This window comes from Centroberyx gerrardi, chromosome 24, assembly GCF_048128805.1.
Source record: "Centroberyx gerrardi isolate f3 chromosome 24, fCenGer3.hap1.cur.20231027, whole genome shotgun sequence".
Taxonomy (NCBI): Eukaryota; Metazoa; Chordata; class Actinopteri; order Beryciformes; family Berycidae; genus Centroberyx; species Centroberyx gerrardi.
Genome location: NC_136020.1, coordinates 8,018,398 through 8,036,242, shown reverse-complemented (window position 1 = coordinate 8,036,242; position 17,845 = coordinate 8,018,398). Strand labels below are relative to the sequence as shown.

At 43.7% G+C, this 17,845-nt stretch overlaps 1 protein-coding gene across 1 annotated transcript; it reads right to left on the bottom strand.

Moving 5' to 3' along the window:
- Positions 1-511: 511 nt before the first annotated feature.
- mtpn (myotrophin) lies at positions 512-10,922 on the bottom strand. Its single transcript, XM_071905666.2, has 4 exons — positions 10,583-10,922; positions 7,173-7,286; positions 5,974-6,057; positions 512-942 (listed from the first exon to the last, which is right to left on the bottom strand). The coding sequence occupies exons 1-4, from the start codon at positions 10,652-10,654 to the stop codon at positions 856-858; spliced, it is 357 nt and encodes a 118-aa protein (XP_071761767.1). The 5' UTR covers positions 10,655-10,922; the 3' UTR covers positions 512-855.
- Between the last annotated feature and the right edge of the window lie 6,923 nt (positions 10,923-17,845).

Sequence of the window (17,845 nt, the reverse complement as noted above, 5' to 3'; positions counted from 1 at the left end):
AGTAACAGATTATTTAAAACATTCAACTCTTTTTAGATAGCCAGCATGGTGATTGGTCAAAGAATCTAGAATATTTTTTTATTCATTGCCAAAGGAACATTGGTCATAAATGCCATTTGATATGTAATTGATAAAGGGCCAAGTAGAAAAGGAAAATCAGTGACCTGCGGGCCTATCTCTTCCAACATTTCCAAAATTTTTAAGGATCAGATGGACAGTTGGGTCTACAAGAAAACACACAGCAAGGTAGAGGAGAGGCCACATATAATGAAAGGTTAATAGAATGAAACTTTACAACCGTTCTCTCCAATCTATCTAATACAGTACAGTGCAATTGCTGTTCATGAGATTAAGAAGTGGCCATACAATACTTTCAATATTGAAGTTGTAAAAAATATTAACACGCTATTTAACTATTACTGTTTGATTTCTTTACACAGTTTTAAGAGCGGACTGCAAATGAGAGCTGTGTACTTAAGTGCTAAGCTTTGCTTTTGTATTTCAGTATGGAATCTTGCTTTTTATCTGCGCCGAGTTTCAGGGTCCAGGTGTGTGAGCGCGTTCCCTCAGTATTTGGTCCCTAAGGGAGACATGATCGACAAGTCCATTTGTTAAATGGCTACCGATAGAGGCAAAAAGGAAGAGAAAATCCCGCCCCCAAAATTAAAAAAAAAAAAAAGGTAAAGGAAAATCAAAAACCAGACAAAATGACCCTCCCCAACAAACAGACAAAAGCAGTGCTAAGACAGAGGTTGATCAGGGTAAAGGGGCGAGTCCGTCTTCTGTCCGGGGACCACTGCGTCCATCTGTCTGTCCGTTCATCCGCCTGTCCAGCCACCCCTCCGCTGCTGTGTCTCACTTCAGGAGAGCCTTTATGGCATCGCTCTCGGCAGCATCAAAGGCATTGAGGCCGTCCGGTCCTTTTCGCTCTTTGTCAGCTCCCTGTGGAGGAGAGGGAACATGGCGATTAAATATGCTGAAGAGGGGCCCACGTCTTGCTCGCAGTATGATGCCACCTCCGCAGAGGTCAGGGGTCAAGGTAAGGAACAGAGCCCTGAAACAATAACGATGTAATTTCTCTCTTATCACTTCAGTTTCCTTCTTACTCAACACTCAATCACAAAGCAGCCTGTCAGATTACCTCGACTCAGACAGCATTGGCAAATCACAGTCACAGACGGAGAGAGCAAAAGAGTTAAAGGCAGCTCCACTCGAGCTCTGAAGGATAACCGGGAGTGAATGTGAATGAGAATGAAGGGAATCTTTCGGATTACTAATGAGAAAACAACAGATTAAAAAGGAGGCAGGGAATGAGACGGGCAACGTGTTGCATACATGTGTAGCGACAACAGATTTAATGGGCAGCGGAGGAGTAGAGGGGCATGCAGTGGAGAGACGTCCCTTTGTTTGGCCTGCCAACTTTAGCCTCTTAGCAAAGGGTTTACAGAGCCAAGGCAGAGAGACTCCATTGTTGCGTGGAGAAGCAGGCCATCAGAGGAGCGGTGTGACCCAGTTCGAGTGCCAGGGAGTGAGAGGATGGGTGTTTGTGTGCAAATACCATGCCACAGGAGCAACAGAGCGCATCCCGAGCTGGAGAGATTTAACAGGGCTGAGTGGGTAACCTGTCAGATCTACATCTCTAATTGGTAGGGGGAAGAAAGGGGAAGTGGGAGAGGGTTTTGTCTATTCATACCATGCTTCACTTTTCTAGGGAGTCTGCATCTGTCAACACTCCACAGTTATCTCTTAACACTGTTTGGTGAAGTACAAAAACTTCCTCTCGCTGCAACGTGCTGCCTGGGTTGGGTCACAAATTTCAACATGACATGAATAGCAGAATGAAAGTCCATTAAACTGGTTTTGGTTCAATCTGTAAAGCAAAAAGCAAAAAGAAAAAAACAATCAGCTAGTGACTCATTCAGGAATCTGGCAACCAATCTTTGTGCTCTCCACTCTAGTGAGTTGAGAAGGTGAAGAGGAGGATGGGAAGATAGGAGGCGGCTCCCTTTCCCCCTCTTTCTCCAGCTCTGGGGAAGTCATTAGTAGCTTGTTCCAGACCATACCTAGTAACTGACTCTACAGGCCTCATTTAGACTGTAGGAAACAGCATCACACCTTGACCCTAACCCTTGCGCCATCAGCACTACCCTCGCCTGGAAACAAACGAGGCATCTACCTGACAAACACAATTACATGCCTAGAGTATACTATATTTGAGGCAAAAGCCTTATAATGAGCCTTCTCTACCTCTCACCACACACCTAAATCGCCCCAAACAGCACTCCAGAAGGTCTGTCATGGATTCACACTCCCTAGGGGTGTTTACTGTAGGGTTACCATAATAGGTCTGGCCCATGCCTCTCCCTTTTCCTGCCTCTCAGGATACACCGCACTATCTCCAATGGCCATCCAGCACTGTGGCATACTCCTGACACCACTTACAGTAATGAGCTCGCCCAACTTGAATAATGATCCCTCATGAACACCTCACTGTCCAAACATTATCCAGTTAAAGAGAAGCTAGTGGCCAAGTGAGACCGAGCCTAATGAATAGGAATGGACTCCCAGGGCGACCCCAGTCAAACTGAGATGCATCATCATCCTGGACTATGGAGCCATACAAAGCAGTGCTGGGTCAGAGTAACGTAATGCCACTGGCTTGCCAAAGTGTCCATTAAGTCTTCATTATGCCACTATTGAGTGGAATGGAAAGGTCTCCCATGCATAAGTCCTAATATATTGGGCCAGGATGCCGCTCAGGATATTATAAATGCAATGCTTAGCAGTCTATTGACCTACCGGCACCAGTCAAACACTGCCGGCCTGTAAGAGGGCATATTTTACATCACAGTGAATGAGGGAGGGATCGATATCTGCATTGAAGCAGCTTGTGTCAGCTACGCTTGAAAAAGGAAATCAGGCAGGGGTTAGGAGGCTGGGCCAAACCTCGGCCAAGATAGAAAAAATAAAACAAACAAACAAACAAGGTGCTGGAACAGTGAGAGGAGAGTCATTTTAGGCTGGTTGGAATTGATGGGATGGTGCAAATTAGTGCAATGGAGGCCAGAGGAATAGCCTGACAATAACCAGGGCTTCTGCACAGAGGGAAGTATGGGTCAGGTCTAGTCCAAACGCATCTCTTTCAGTTATTAACACCTTCAAACACCATATAGCGACAGCAGAGCTCATTCTAAGCTAAATTTAGAGGGCAGGAAATGGTCATCTGTGCAATCCTACAACTCATTTCCTGTAGCCTTGCCCACCCGTTATCTACATGATAAATCGTCGCCTGCCATTTTTCCATATCAAACGCACACAAGTAGGCAAACTTATGCTGGCAGAGTTTAAAAGAAGACGAGGTTAGCAATAACCTTGACTAAATAATACTGTAGTTCTTATTCTTATTCAATTGCCAGGTCCGCAGTTAGTCAAAGCCGAAGGGACATGTGTGTATTTATATGTGTGTGTGTGTGCGCGCGCCCTCTGAGGTTACGGAGGGCCCTTTCATTGTTGATTCATAATTAACTGGCCTTCGTCTCCGGCAACTGCCTCTCTGGGCTGTAGTCAGCACTTTCGGCCCAGACCTGACGGCTCGGTCACCCACAGGGTTAAAAAGGCCTTTCATAATTCAGAGCCAACAACAGCGCAGTTTGCAGCCAGGGGGCAGGGGTCAGCTCCCATGATGCTCCGGGGAACCGAGCCATTTTCTATGCCAACACAAAAATGTCTGAGATTAAACAAAATTAATTTATCTTTATCACAATAGCCCATAGTTGCAATTCAGTATTCTCAGTGGGCTCCCTTTATCCATCCACAATATGGTGGCAGCAGCACTGCGGGTGCTGCCAGGCAGAGTGGATGTGCACCAGCAATCAATGGTGTGGCTCTGGGACAACCTATTCATCTCATGTTAAGACACATGGCGAGTTTTCAGAGCTTCCAGGGGGAGAGGTATTGAGATCGGGTCCCAGTGGTGACTGGTGACCTTTTGGCTGCGTTGGGGTGTTAATCCCCGCCGCTGCTCAGTGTAGATGAATGCTGAGCCACAAGGGGGGCAGCAATGTGGGTCCGCTCATATCTCTGCCCTACACTGTAATCCCTGTTCAGATGAGCCATGGCCGGCACGCAGGCCTGCCTGTCTTCTCTCGTATGATACCACGGACAAAGGCTTTTAATGTCCACCCAAGGGGCTTTCCATTTCTGAGGCAGGGGTGTAGTCTGCATGGCAGCCTATTTCGGCTAGATGTAGATTAGAGGAAGGACGTAGTGCGGCTGGTGGACATGTGTGACTGGTAGCAGGTGGATATAAAGAAAAAAAGCAGTCAAGACAGAGTGAAGTCTTTTTTTTTTACTTATTTTATTATTTTCGTTGAGCCAAGATGATGCCTCCGTGAAACTACTCTATGGAGGAGCTTTCATTTACCCTGCCTCATTTAGCAGGGCTGGGAAGAGACAGCTGCTCACTCACTGGGAATATCACCACCCTGAGCCCCTGAACCTCATCTCTCTCTCTCACACACACACACTCACACATGCATGTATAAACATACACACACACACACACACACACACACACACACACACACACACACACACACACACACACACACACACACACACACACACACACACACACACACACACACACACACACACACCAGTCTGCAAAAGACTTTGCTCATAAAGCATGCAAGCCATCTGAATGACATCATACAGTCCTCTCCATTCTAGGCCTCTCCCACAAAGCAACACTCACTATGTCCAGTTAAGTTTTGTTGTTTCAAGTAATGTTAAGCAGTTAGAAACCTATGCAGTGCCCATTGCTTAAATTAAGCTCATGTTGTTGGCATCTATGTAGTGTTGCACTGGAACGGCTCACAGCTACCAGATGTGACTGAAAAGCTAGCCTTCCACTTAAAACTTTGTATCGGACGATTTCAGCCAAGGTACAGGTACGAAAAGGATAATATCAAATCAGGACTGTGTCAACGATACACACCTGGTTTATTCCAATGACACGTCTGAGTCTTGACTGACAGATGAGCACCAGACAAAAGACACAATTGAAGGAGGAATTGAAAGACGAGTCCCTATTGTGGCTGCGCTTGGTTTGACAGTCATCGCCCAAGGGGGCATCCATTTCACTGCAGTTTGGCTCGTTTACTGGCAAAGGCAGTGGTGAGACAGAACTCCACAGGCCTAGACGAGTAGAAAATCTGTCATTTATATGTACGCGATCTGGCGTGCATGCACTTCTGAGCCAAAATACTCAGGCAAGACATCTGCAAGAAGCGCTGACTTTTCAAAAGAAAGCTTCTGCATGTGCAAACGAGGCTCTCCATTTGACTGTAATATAACTGCACAAATCTGCTTTCCACTGTTGGATGATGATGGTTGGGTTGGACATTTATTGTTGTGTGCTTGTTATTCTGTTGCTTTGCTACAGCTTATGCCAGCTGTGCCTGCGCCTGACCCAGTATTGTCTCTCTCCTCACAGCTGTGACTGTCTGTGTGTGTGTGTGTGTGTGTGTGTGTATCTGACTGAGGTAGCACCACTTTAGAGGCTTCCAGAGCTCAAGCAATGGGGGGTGAGGGAGGTTGGGGTGGAAAGAAGGGACAGAGATATAGATGGATCTAGGGGTTGTGAGCCCATGAATGAAACAGCTTAAAAACACACACACACACACGCACACACACACACACACACACACACACACACACACACACACACACACACAAAACAAGTGAACAGCAGCAGTACTGTGTGATGCTCTAGGAACATTCCAGTGCAGCCTCCACAGGACTCTGGTAAAGGGCCTTTTGTCAGATGAGTTACCTCATCAGCAGTCATGGCTCACATGGAGCCTCTGACACATCAATAGGCACTGATGTGTGAAGGACGCCAGGACACTTCTGTGTGTGCATATGTGTGCATATGCATGCACGACTGCATGCTCAAAAGAGAGTACCAACCTTTTCTAGCAGGATCTTGACGCAGGGCAGGTGACCCTCGTAAATGGCAGAGAGCAGTGGAGTGATCCCATGTTTGTCTGGGGCCTGGGAGGGGGAGAAAGATGGTGAAAGGGGGAGAGAGAGAAAAGGAGAAGAAAGATAACAGGTTTGCACAGACAGGCTTCATATATCAACAGATCATTGGCACAGCCTGCATCCTACGCAAGGGAACATCACTCTCATTATCAAAAGAAATAACTCCTGGGAGAGAGGGGTTTTTACTTCTCCCTCTCCCTTATGTCCATGAATTATGGGCAGAAATCACACTCCACTTTGACACTGTAACTTTATCTTACACGTTTCACACGTTTGGACTCTTATCAACAGGAATAGAGAGTTCTGCATTCTCTACAACATTTTAGGGCTCAGGGAGGAAGGGGGAGACTTTTTGTTGGTGCACCTTTTGCTCCTTTTGTCTGTAAAGGCGCTGTGATCAGTCAGATAATGGGAGGGGTGTGCATTGCTGAAGTAGGTGCCTCGAGAAAAAACTTGTTACAGTCCCCTTTGGTCTATGAATAACAAACAATAACCAAGTCTGAAAATGGTTCTGTTTTTTGGCTGTCAATAGTTGGTTTCACACTCATCAACATGCTCTGTTTATTGGCCACGGCCAGTAGTGTAAGTGAGGTCAAAGATTCCTGCTTCTTTTTGCACATTTGAAAAAGCAATTCCATGCGTTACTGAAGAGGTCTAGGAGACCGTTAGAAAAAGCTACAAATTACAAAAGAGCCCCATCCAGAATTGTGGATGTCAATACTGTTGAAGGGATAAGTGCGCTTTAGTGGATGCGGATCAATCCCCCACCACAACAGCAGGAGAGACTATTGAGACTCAGGGGGCCAATCAGGCTGAATGTGAGATCTGGCCAGTTTAGACAATTGTTGAGTGTGAGGGCCGACTATGGCTGTGATAGAATATGATAAGCTGGGCTAAACAGGAATCTGTGTCCAACTGCTTTTATTCAAACAAGCCTATAAGGCTCCAGTAAAATCAATCTGTTTTGCCATAGGCTTTGATTACGAGGGGAGGCAGACATAGGCACTGTTGTTTTTTGTATCACTGCAGCCCTGGTCAGTAGGCAAATGAACGCAAAACACAGTGTGCGAGGTGAGCTGACAAATCCCCCACTCCACTAGCAAGCTGGTTGCTGTGGCTCTTACATTGACATCTGCTCCCTTAGAAAGGAGGAACTCCAGCATCTCTGCCTGGCCACAGTCTGCAGCATAGTGCAGAGGCTTCCTCCCACCCTCCAGGGTCCTGTTCACATCCTCTGTCTAGAAATGAGAAACACACACACAAAAGAGTTGAAATAAATAAAAAGATGCATTCACAAGCCAAGATTTTGCATTAAAGGGAGATCTGTGGACCCTCATTTACTTGAAACAGTAACAGTCGCTGTTACAAGCTCTCACTGAAATTTTGTGACAGCAACAAACACAATTATGCACACACAATCCTCTTCCCTTCACTTCCCTGCTGAGGTGTTGTTAGACCTCAAACTGTCAACCCTGCAGCTACGAGAAAAGACAGACACACTCACCACCCCCACCTCAGTCCCTTTCCACACTACCCACACACACAGCCTATTGTGTGGACCAGCCAGGTAGCCCTCTAGTGACAATACCTAATAGAAAGATATGTCAATCACAGCCTCGGCTGTCAGTGCCCACTTTTCTCAGAACTGTATAGGCTACCATTTACTAACAGCGGAAGGATGGAGGTAGGTGAGGCAAAAAGCATTCACTAGCTCAGACTTAGGCCTCCATATGAGAACACAGCAGTACAATGTGCTCCAAGTTCCTAGAAGACAGAGGTATATCTTGTTACACAAGACCCTTCTATGAAACACCTGATCTGGGGTTGACAGAGCTAGCTTGGCTATCCGGTTCCTCTGTGGCCACCAACAGCAAATCTAATAAAGCCAACAAGCCAATCAAGTGAGGGAATGAGCACAGACCCTGGTTCAGAGCTGTGGTGGCCTGATTATCAGTCTGGCTTAGGAAGGGTTACAGACGGGGTTAGCTACGGCTGGTGCCACTATGCGAGCTGCTCTGATAGGCTTATGGAGAGCTCCATCCCCACAGACAGACAGATGCAATAGACTCCTTTAACATGGAATCCAGTTTATTTCTGAAGCTTGGTTATACAGACCTGCTGGCCAGTGTGCTTATGAGGCTCTAAGCCAGGCCACCAAACTCTGCTGTGTCAAGTACCCGATCAACCTCTCTCTCCACCCCTCTGCCTTATAGTAGGCCAAATGAATTTTAGATGACCAGCTGCACACCGAGCATGAGCTGAAACCTGCTCGGCTCTGAATTGTGACCATTGACTAATTCAGCAACATCCTAATCCACATTGCACCACTGACTGCCACTCACTCACCTTTATCACTAACTCCCCTGAAGGTCAAGTACAACACACAGTGAAAATGTGATTCCACTTCTTCATTTTACACCCAATCCCACTGAATCCATTAGCAATTATGGATATCGAGCCTCAACCTCTTTTAATAGTTTTTAAATGTTACCTTCAATGGCACCTCCACTGGCTGATAAAATTGAAATACTCTCATTGCAGTTGTTTATATCCAGACTTCTGTAGATAATGAAATGCCTACAAGTTGCAATAGAGCCATCAGAAATGAGAAAACACTTTTTGGTGATGGAAAATCCATCTCTGCTAATGGAATGGCCTCAACTGAAATAGCCTATTTCTCCTCAAAATGCTGCAATTGTAATCATGACCTTAGATTAACAAGAATGATTGACCGAGGTGGCTAGGTTAACACACTGGTTAACACTTGATATTTCTCTTGCATGTCAGCAATTATCAGAGTATCTCATGGGCCCACACACACAATAAAAGTACAGCTAATGGGTAAAGTGCTAGACCACATAATTTCACTCAAGCAAATTGTAACAATCATAAAATAGTCATGGATGTTGGTATAAATAAATAGTCATGGCTCTTGGTAAATAAGACACATATGGCTCTGACTTTCCATTAATCTGTACTGTGCATCAGGCTCTCCCTCAAATGTGAGTCTAATATATACTGGAGTATAACTGGACTTTGTTAAAACAACTTCCTCTCTCACCAATATGTAGCTTTCATGTTGCTTTGAAACATTCTGTCACTCAGAGTTTGAAACCACATGGCTATTTTAAGATTAACAACTTGTCCAGGCTGGTGCAGGTTCAAAACCACAAGCAGGGTTTTCAGTATCAGTGCAATGTGATGTGAAAAAATTAAAATAGAGAACAGGGCAAACAGCGTACCAGACGAAGCCTACATTTGAATTTAAATAGGGTAGTTTTATTCCAAACTGAGATATTAAACATTTGGAAATTAAACTCTTAAATGGCTGATGGGAGAATTACAAGGAGAGTAGGTTGCTTAAGTCTTTGGTTGAGGAGAGACTAGATAACAGACTAGATATTCTTTATATGCCTATCAGAGACATTGAGATATTTTTTTTCTTTTACCAAAAATAGGCATGTTTTGGAATATAACTCGAATGCTACTCTCAAGCTAAACTAAATGGCTGTTGTGTATAAAAATGACTCAGAGAATGCTGTTTCAGCATTAACGTTACCTTTCTTACTGTAAGGCCTTTTTGTAAAAGCAAATATGGCCTCTTGCAGCAGAGGCAAGATCACTTGCTTTTCTAGCGACACAGAACCAAATCAGGCTTTTACAGCTTTCTAGTGAAATCGGTGTGGCCTAGAATATAGTTGTAACTTTCGACAATGTATTTTCCGTCAACAACTTCCAAACATATCATATTGGCTAGCAAGGCCAGTATAGCCGGGTTAGGCCTTCATTTGCTCGGCTACAGCTGAGACCCCCGCCCACTAACATTAACTATGTCTGGGAGCCCGGGCCTGTGCGGTCGATTAGCTAGCTAGCAATTAGCTGAACTTATCAGGAAGGGCGTTACAACCCTTCCTACAAACAGCAATCATAAACATAATATAATATACAATATATTATGCATTCTAGGCAACGACTGCCATTTATGTTACAGTGGATATAGCTGTCTATCCACAATGTGTTCCTGACATGAACTAGCTGATGCTTTCGCTAGTTAGCTTACCAACAGGTTGCTTTCTGCGTAAAGTAGTATCGTTAGCTAGCTAAACTCAACATGATGTTGTGCACATACAGACGCTGTACACCACATTACACTAGCTGTGCATGTTAACTAACGCTAATCTATGGTTGGAGCTACGTTAGTACTTAGCTAGCTAACCACTGCCCGAGTGCCTGCCTGTCACCGGTATTAGCGAAACGTTAGCTAATATGTCGCTAACTATGCTAACTAAGCACTCCGACATGTATACAAAGTCCTATCTAGAAGGTGTTATAACAGATTTGTTGATGTCGAACTAATTTCAAGCTTTCTTAACTATATTTAGTGTTTTAACCAGCCGCGATAACTAGCTAGATGACCTAACATTACACCAGCTAGCTAACGTTAGCTAACTAGTTAGCACAGCAGCATCAGAAATTTTAAGTGCTTGAATTGTCGCACATTACTCGATAAACAGACAAATCAGAAGGGTCTTACCTTTACCAGTAGAGCTTTAACCTCGTCCAGGTCCCCAATTTTCAATGCCCACATCAATTCCTTATCTCCCATTTTCCTTTATTTAAAAAAAGCAATAGGCTGCGATGTGGCTTCTTTCCTGTTGTTTCAGGTAGCTGTCAACTTAAAGCTACTGCGATAACTTAGCTAGCTGGCTGGATTTGACAAACTCTTCCTGTCGTCGCGGCGGGGACGGTCGTTGGGCTTGACTGAATAAAATATGGTTTAATAACTCCAAGAGCAATTTTTGTTGGGTTTATTAACTGAGACTAACAGAGTGCAGGGAGAGGACGGGCAAAAAAAAGCTTCAAAAGAAGTTCCCAAAGGCAAAATAGTGGAGAGGGATCCGCCTTTCTGCAAGCGACAAGTGTTTCCGATGCCGTTTAACGTTACCCGGAAGTTAACATTAAAGGGGAAAGAGCTTCATGCTGCCTTCAGGGCCTGGGAGTTTTCATTATTTCCCATGATTTTTGGAAGCTGCCAAACTCAATGATCGAAGTGTTTCTGTAGACTTTGGTTGCTCTTGGTGAGAATTATTTTCATCACTTACTACATTTGCAATTACTGATTGATGTATTTATGTTTTGCAGTAAACACTGCAATGTCAACCACAAACGGAAAAAAAACTCAGCAAGTAGTTGGCTGGTTGGTAGTTTGTGGAGTTTTTTTATTATGTGTTTTTATTATGAGTTTTATGTGATGAATGTGTTAATTTATTTGATATGAAATTAAAATAGCAATACAACAGTGACCACCCCCCTCCATCCCTGCCAAACATAAAATAAATATAATTATAGGCTATATAAATATTCAAAAGATAATACAAAAATCTCAAAATAAATACACGTCCATAGCTCTCACAGCTTTTATGTTGCTAGAGTGCTGCACAAAAAACATAGCTTGAGGACTTAAATAAAAACCTTAAATAAGCTTTTTTTTTTATTAGAAAACGTACACTCATGAATATGGAGTTTTGCTTACAAAAAAGATTTGTCATTAAAAAAAATATATTTTTCTTCACGTCAGTTACAATCAAAGAACCCAGACAGCATGTATTTAACACAATTCAGTATAAATATTAACAATTTCAAATCTGCATGTCTTGCCATAGTCTTTTAGAAAAAGGGCAAAAGTATTTCCTACACTTGATCGAAGTGTGAGGTTCAGAATTCAGGAAGTCAGAGAAATCAGGATCAGGATGTATCACCAAACCCCCACGTTCCCAAGTATTTATTTACCACCTGAAAGCTGACGTGAGCAGTCTTTCCAAGCAGGAAGGTTGCACCTCCCGTTTCCCATGCGACTTGAATGCAGCATTATTGCTAGAGAAGGAGTGTAGTTTTTATTTCTGTATTTATTTATCATTCTTTATTGCAGAGCCACAGTATAAAATACAAAGCAGGGGACAACAATACATTTAAATTTTACATTTAACAACAAGAAACAAGCAAAGAGAAACAAAACAAAGAAAATAGGGGAGAGAAATTTAACAAAGATCCTATACATTCAGATACATAAAGAAAGGCAAAGGTGTAAAGGGCAAGACTACCTTAGAATAGCAAGAACTGCCTTTAACTACGTCCAGTGCTAATATTGACTATTTTTTGCTTTCAGGGGTTCTTCTGTTATGCCTTTCTTTATTCATTGAGGTGGATTCTGATGGGTTTTGAAGCTGCAATGAAAAATACACAAATACAGAACTCTCCAAATACAGTGTGGGAAATATTATGCTTGCATCATAATATTTGACTGGCTTTTGTTAGCCATTAGTTACTATTTTAGTGACATTGGCCTACTTAGTGAGATTTAAATCAATAAACACCTTGGTGGATGCCTTGAAAGTCTCTTAGTTGGAGATTTTGTGGCTGCCATGTAGATCACAGAAATAAGACTTTGCAGTTTAGGCAGTGTCGGCGCTAGAACAAATATCCGGGGAGGCAAGAGGCTTATAGTGGGGGGGCACCAAATTACTGGCAAGTGGCAACGTAGTTGTGCATAGTGAAAGTGAAACCATTCGGTGGTATGCTCCCCAGGAGAAAATTTTAAGAAAAAATTACAAAAATAATGCATTCTCTTCGCTTTCCTAATAATCTGACTAAAAACACAAGGAGAAATCACTTAGGTGTAAATAAATGCAAGGACACGCATGTTTTACATTGACCGAAATGTTTTACGTAAAACACACATAAGGTAACACATAACGAGGTCACAGCAAATTGACAACACAGACAAAATATCCAAATAATCTCACTGTGTTTGTATTTGCGGACTGAATGTTAAATAAAAAGAACACTCTCCCAGGGGCATGGATTTTCATGGATTTGCATATACCAAATAATTACACCAGTCAGTGGCCAGTATGCACACAATAACAATGTTATTTAGGCCTACACAGGCTTTCATAAAAGTTCACTTAAGTAGAAAATGCATTACCAAGAAGAGCTATAGTCTGCGACTGGAGGTGCTGAACTTGAACAACTTAAAACGTAAAACGACAACGTAAAAACGTAAAGCGTTAGGTCACAGCGTTGTAAAAGCTAAAGCTTTACAATGGATTTCAGTTTTTCAGTCATTTACAATGGATTTCAGTCATCGCTAGCCTTACACTGATGGGAGAAAACATTGACATGCTTTTATACACGTGAGGGGGCACAGTGAATGAAGTGGGGGGGCACTACCCCCTGGTGCCCCCTCGTGAAGCTGACACTGAGTTTAGGTGTAAAAAGGGCAACAAGGTAGCTATTAGAATTGTTTGACAGTCACTTTGATGAGTTTTACATTTGGGGGGTGGCAGGTTGGCCTAGTGGACAGGGAGACCATCAGGTTTAAACCCTGTGTCAGCAAGCCTCCTCCTTGCTAAAGTGTCCTTGAGCAAGTCATTGAATCCCTACAGCTCCAGAGGTTGAAGCTCTTCTCTGACCTCCCTGCAGAGATCAATGAAGTGCCTGTATGCACATTTTTATGTGTCTGAGAGAGAGAGGCGACTCCACACAGCCAGTGGTTATTGTCACTGGTAGCGTTTTTTTGTACTTTGATGTTTCCATCAGTATCGACCCTGTTATTTTCGTTATTATCAGCCCAGGCAGTGGGGGAATAGAAGCATCCAATGCAGCACCTGTTGGAGGCAATCTGCACTTTCAGGGCCATCGCCATTGTCATCTGCCATTTCAAGAACTACTCAATCAGTCACTGATGAATAGGGGGTCAGCTGCAGAAACACAAAAAGGCAAGAGGGGGAGGAAGAAACAATCATTACTTTTACCTTGATCTGTGAAGGATCAAGGGCAGGGCAACAAGTTCAAAGCCGTGCAACTGCCTTTTAGCTGTCGCTTCGCCACTAGTTCCTCCCACGTCCGCTCCCTCCCTCCCGCCGGTTCCTGCCCCTCGCACCTCATTCTGCCAACGAAGTCGACTGGATACATCCTCTCTCCGGTCGCTCTTCGTGAAATATTGGCGGTGAAAAAAGCAGTTGTAGCACTATCATTACATGAAATAAGCAGCTCGTAGCAGGAAAAACCAATCTGGCCAGAGGATGAAGTTGACTATAAAAGGAGAAAATTCAATATGGCTCTATGACGAGAATAAAAATGTCGCTAATGAGATTCTACTGCTCTCCCATCCTCCTCCCTCCCACACCGTAGCTCCCCTTTAAAACACCCCTCCTCCCAGCACCTCCCATTCACACACACACACACACACATGCACACACACACACACTGCAGGCTGGGAGGCTGATATTAAACTGTTTTATGTGATTGTAATAAACTGTCTCGCGAGTGCAGGTTGGAGTGTTTTTTTTCCCCACACGGGGATAAGGACACGGCTGATTACTGCCCACGTTTCTCCTGCTTGTTATGCTAATGTGACATACATGACTGAAATGAGTCCCTGACTGGGTAATCACAAGTTCATATGTGCCTTAAATGAACAGCAGTCTAATAAGTGCTAGCAGTATGCCTGTATACTGGTATTCTGTGGCTATCTTAGGTGTTACTGCTCCAGTATCTCATCACATATCCTCCAACCTACACTTATGGCCTTCAAGTGTTCAGAAAATGCATCATTATTTTGAAAAGGATCGACATAAATGCAGCTACATTTCTTTATATACAATAGGAGCAGGAAGTAAGGGAAACACTATACAGTATTGTATATGTATGGATGCCAGAGAAAAAGTTTCCCCCTGACACAAAATGTAAAAGTAGTTCTACCCACAGGCATGACAGCATGGCACCTCCATTTTTCACTCTATTAGAACAGTGCCCAGGCAGCAGAACTGGTATGCAACTGTTTCTATTAAAAAGTCCGGAAGGGTCTAGACTATCCAAAATATCGCAGAGGCTAATGCTCACTTTACAGCACAGATTCCCCGACTCTTAATTGCTAGATCATGCAGCTCTCTCAGGTGATTTATGAAGATAAAGAACCGATATAGATAATTAATAGACGTAACCTCTGCAGTAAGTCAGTTCCAGATCTTTTGCATAGATCAAATTAAAGCATTTTTTTTATGAGGACTGAGGCTATCTACCCTCCTTACAGAGAGATCATAATTAAGGCTTTAGAGCTGAAACAGTACATATTAGACTGTGCCAGATGGCTTGTTGAAATGTGTGTACTGTATGTGTGTGTGTGTGTGGATGAAGAGGATACTTCATCTAGGGGTATCCAGGGTGGAATGCTAATGCCCGATAATGGGGTCAGTTTCTCTTCATCAGTGAGCTGTGAGTGCTTACCTTGGGATATTAAACTCTTATTCACCTTTTAACCCCATAGGCACTAATATCCACAGTGCTCAATGTGAAATGAAAGCAGAGATCTAAAGCTTTCGGATGCTATCGAATACACTGTAAACTAACAGGGGACTGTAAAAGATAAAGACTCAAGTTTGCAATGGCACCTGACATGTTCAAATTGGAGCACTGGAATCAGCAGAGAGGGAGCAGATGCAGGAGACTGACCAAGGCTACAGAAAAAGTTGTTATTCTCTGGCTATATAATAGTAAACTCAAGTGGAAAGGTGGATGTTCAGCTCAACTTTGAACACTTATTTCTTCCCCTCTTGCAATCTGCACTTTTTCCCTCTCAACAGTATTTTTCAAGACCATCCCCACCACCTTTAACCACTGTCAGGGTGTGTAGCGCGCTGATTGGTAATCCATAGTTACTAAATTGGAGTGATCCATCTCTCTCAGGTGTACATGGCCTTGTCTTTGTCACGGCTAACAGGAATGTGATTAGCGAGGCCTACTGTGACTGTAGCAGGCGCAGGTATCCTGACTCTACAGCATCAGCACAATCCCGGGGACGTCCTGAGAGCTGCCTAAATGTCAGCTCTGTTTGCTACGGCAGCAATTACTAAGCCATCTGCTTCCCCAAGACTGTCATGACCTGGGAACACATGGATACAACTCATGCAAATCACGCTCTCATATTTTGGAACTGTCCAAAAACTCTCCAACATTAGTTTTTTTAGAGAAACACATGGATACCGAGAGTGTGAGAAAACTCATGAATGGATTGTGTTTCTTCTTCTCAAAATGGCTATGATATGATATGATATGATATGATAGATATGATATTAGATGTAAAAAGACATGTGCAGTATGTAAACTATGTGAGTATAGTGATATCCTCAGCAAGCGCTTTATTGTTATCTATTATTTTAAATGGATAAAAAACAAAACACAAGTTTATTTTGATGACCATTTTACTCTTTAGCTATTGGAATATACTTAAGTTTGGCTATTCATAGCTGTCTAAATACACTATTGATCCCACTTTAGGACATTAGTGGTCTGCTTAATTGATTTTGTAAACTCTAAACTAAGATCTAAGTTTGCCCCCATGTTTAATGCAACATCCTCACCAAGTTACAGATGAAAGCAATTCCATGAGTCTGAGTAATATGCCAACTGTGATTGATTTAGACTTCCAACCCCTCAATCACAGCTGGCCCGTTATACTCCGATATTACACATGAAGCAAATTTGGTTTCCAAACTTGAGGGGGAAATGTATTATGATAGAGAGGGCGGGCATCATCTGGTTTTTCAACTTCACAATTTGAAAAGTTTGGATAAGGGAGCGCAACCGCATCAATTCCATGTGATGAATTTAGTAGTAGAGTAGAGTAGGAATAAAAAATGCAGATTGGAAAAGTAATAAAAACGGGTAACAGCAGGAGAGTGTGTTTTCAGGGTAGAGGAAGCATTGGTGCTATATAATTTTCCGTTCAATAGACCCATAAGCTATAGAGTGTATTCTCCAGAGAAATTAAATCTCTGTTGATGCCTACAGTGCAGAGATGAAGGAACATTACTTTATGAGGCGATGGATAGTCATGTAAGATATGGGATATTATAACTATTCTAGGTCTAGATTTAAAGTCCAGGACATTTGCAATGGATGCAATTTCCTTGTTCACCGGAGCACCTGTGGAATCAGCACCTGCACGTTAAAATCAATCTGGAAAAGCAACACTCTCACATACTGCTGTCATTGATTTTAGGGAATAAATAAAGGGATAAAAAGGCTGCACTTTGAAAATAAACACAGTTGTGAGTGCATGATCTTCCTGTACAGGCATGGCGACCGCTAAAACTCCCAAAGCCCTTTGATCTTATTTGAAACAAATGGAGCCCACTACAGCTCATTCTGGAAATATCCCGTCTGCGAGGCGTGCGGTGCGATCGAACCGCGGCTGACTCTCCCCCGTTCGAGAGAAGCGGTATATGTGGCTCCTGTGGGCGGACATGTGCCGCTTCCCGCGACTCCACGCACTGCCTCCCTCTAGAGGTCAGGCCACGGCTGCTGCCTCCCATAATGGGAGCGTGGGCAAGGGGAAATAAGCCGGGGTGCTGGACAGGACCTGTCTCCGAGCAGAGAGGCGCACGGCGATGTGAACCGCATTCATGCCTCCCCGCAGCAGTCATTATAAGTGTTGGGTTTCGAGGCATCGAGGTGTGAAGGCGCCGCGGTCCGAGACAGCTCCTCTGCCGCTCCTCTGCCGCTCCGGGGGAGTGGACTGCATCCCTGTAAATTCACTTGTGTTCTCATGAGGTGTGAGGTTACTGGACCGCCCCGGAAGATCGTCAACCGTCGTTCTCGCATGCTTACAACCCCCCTAATAAATCGAGCAGAAACGCCCCGCGGCCGCCCGTCGTTCACCTGTATCACCTTCCATCATTCCCGTCACGCGGCGCTCCCGTCCCGCCATCCATCACCCGGCGGTGCTGTCCACTAC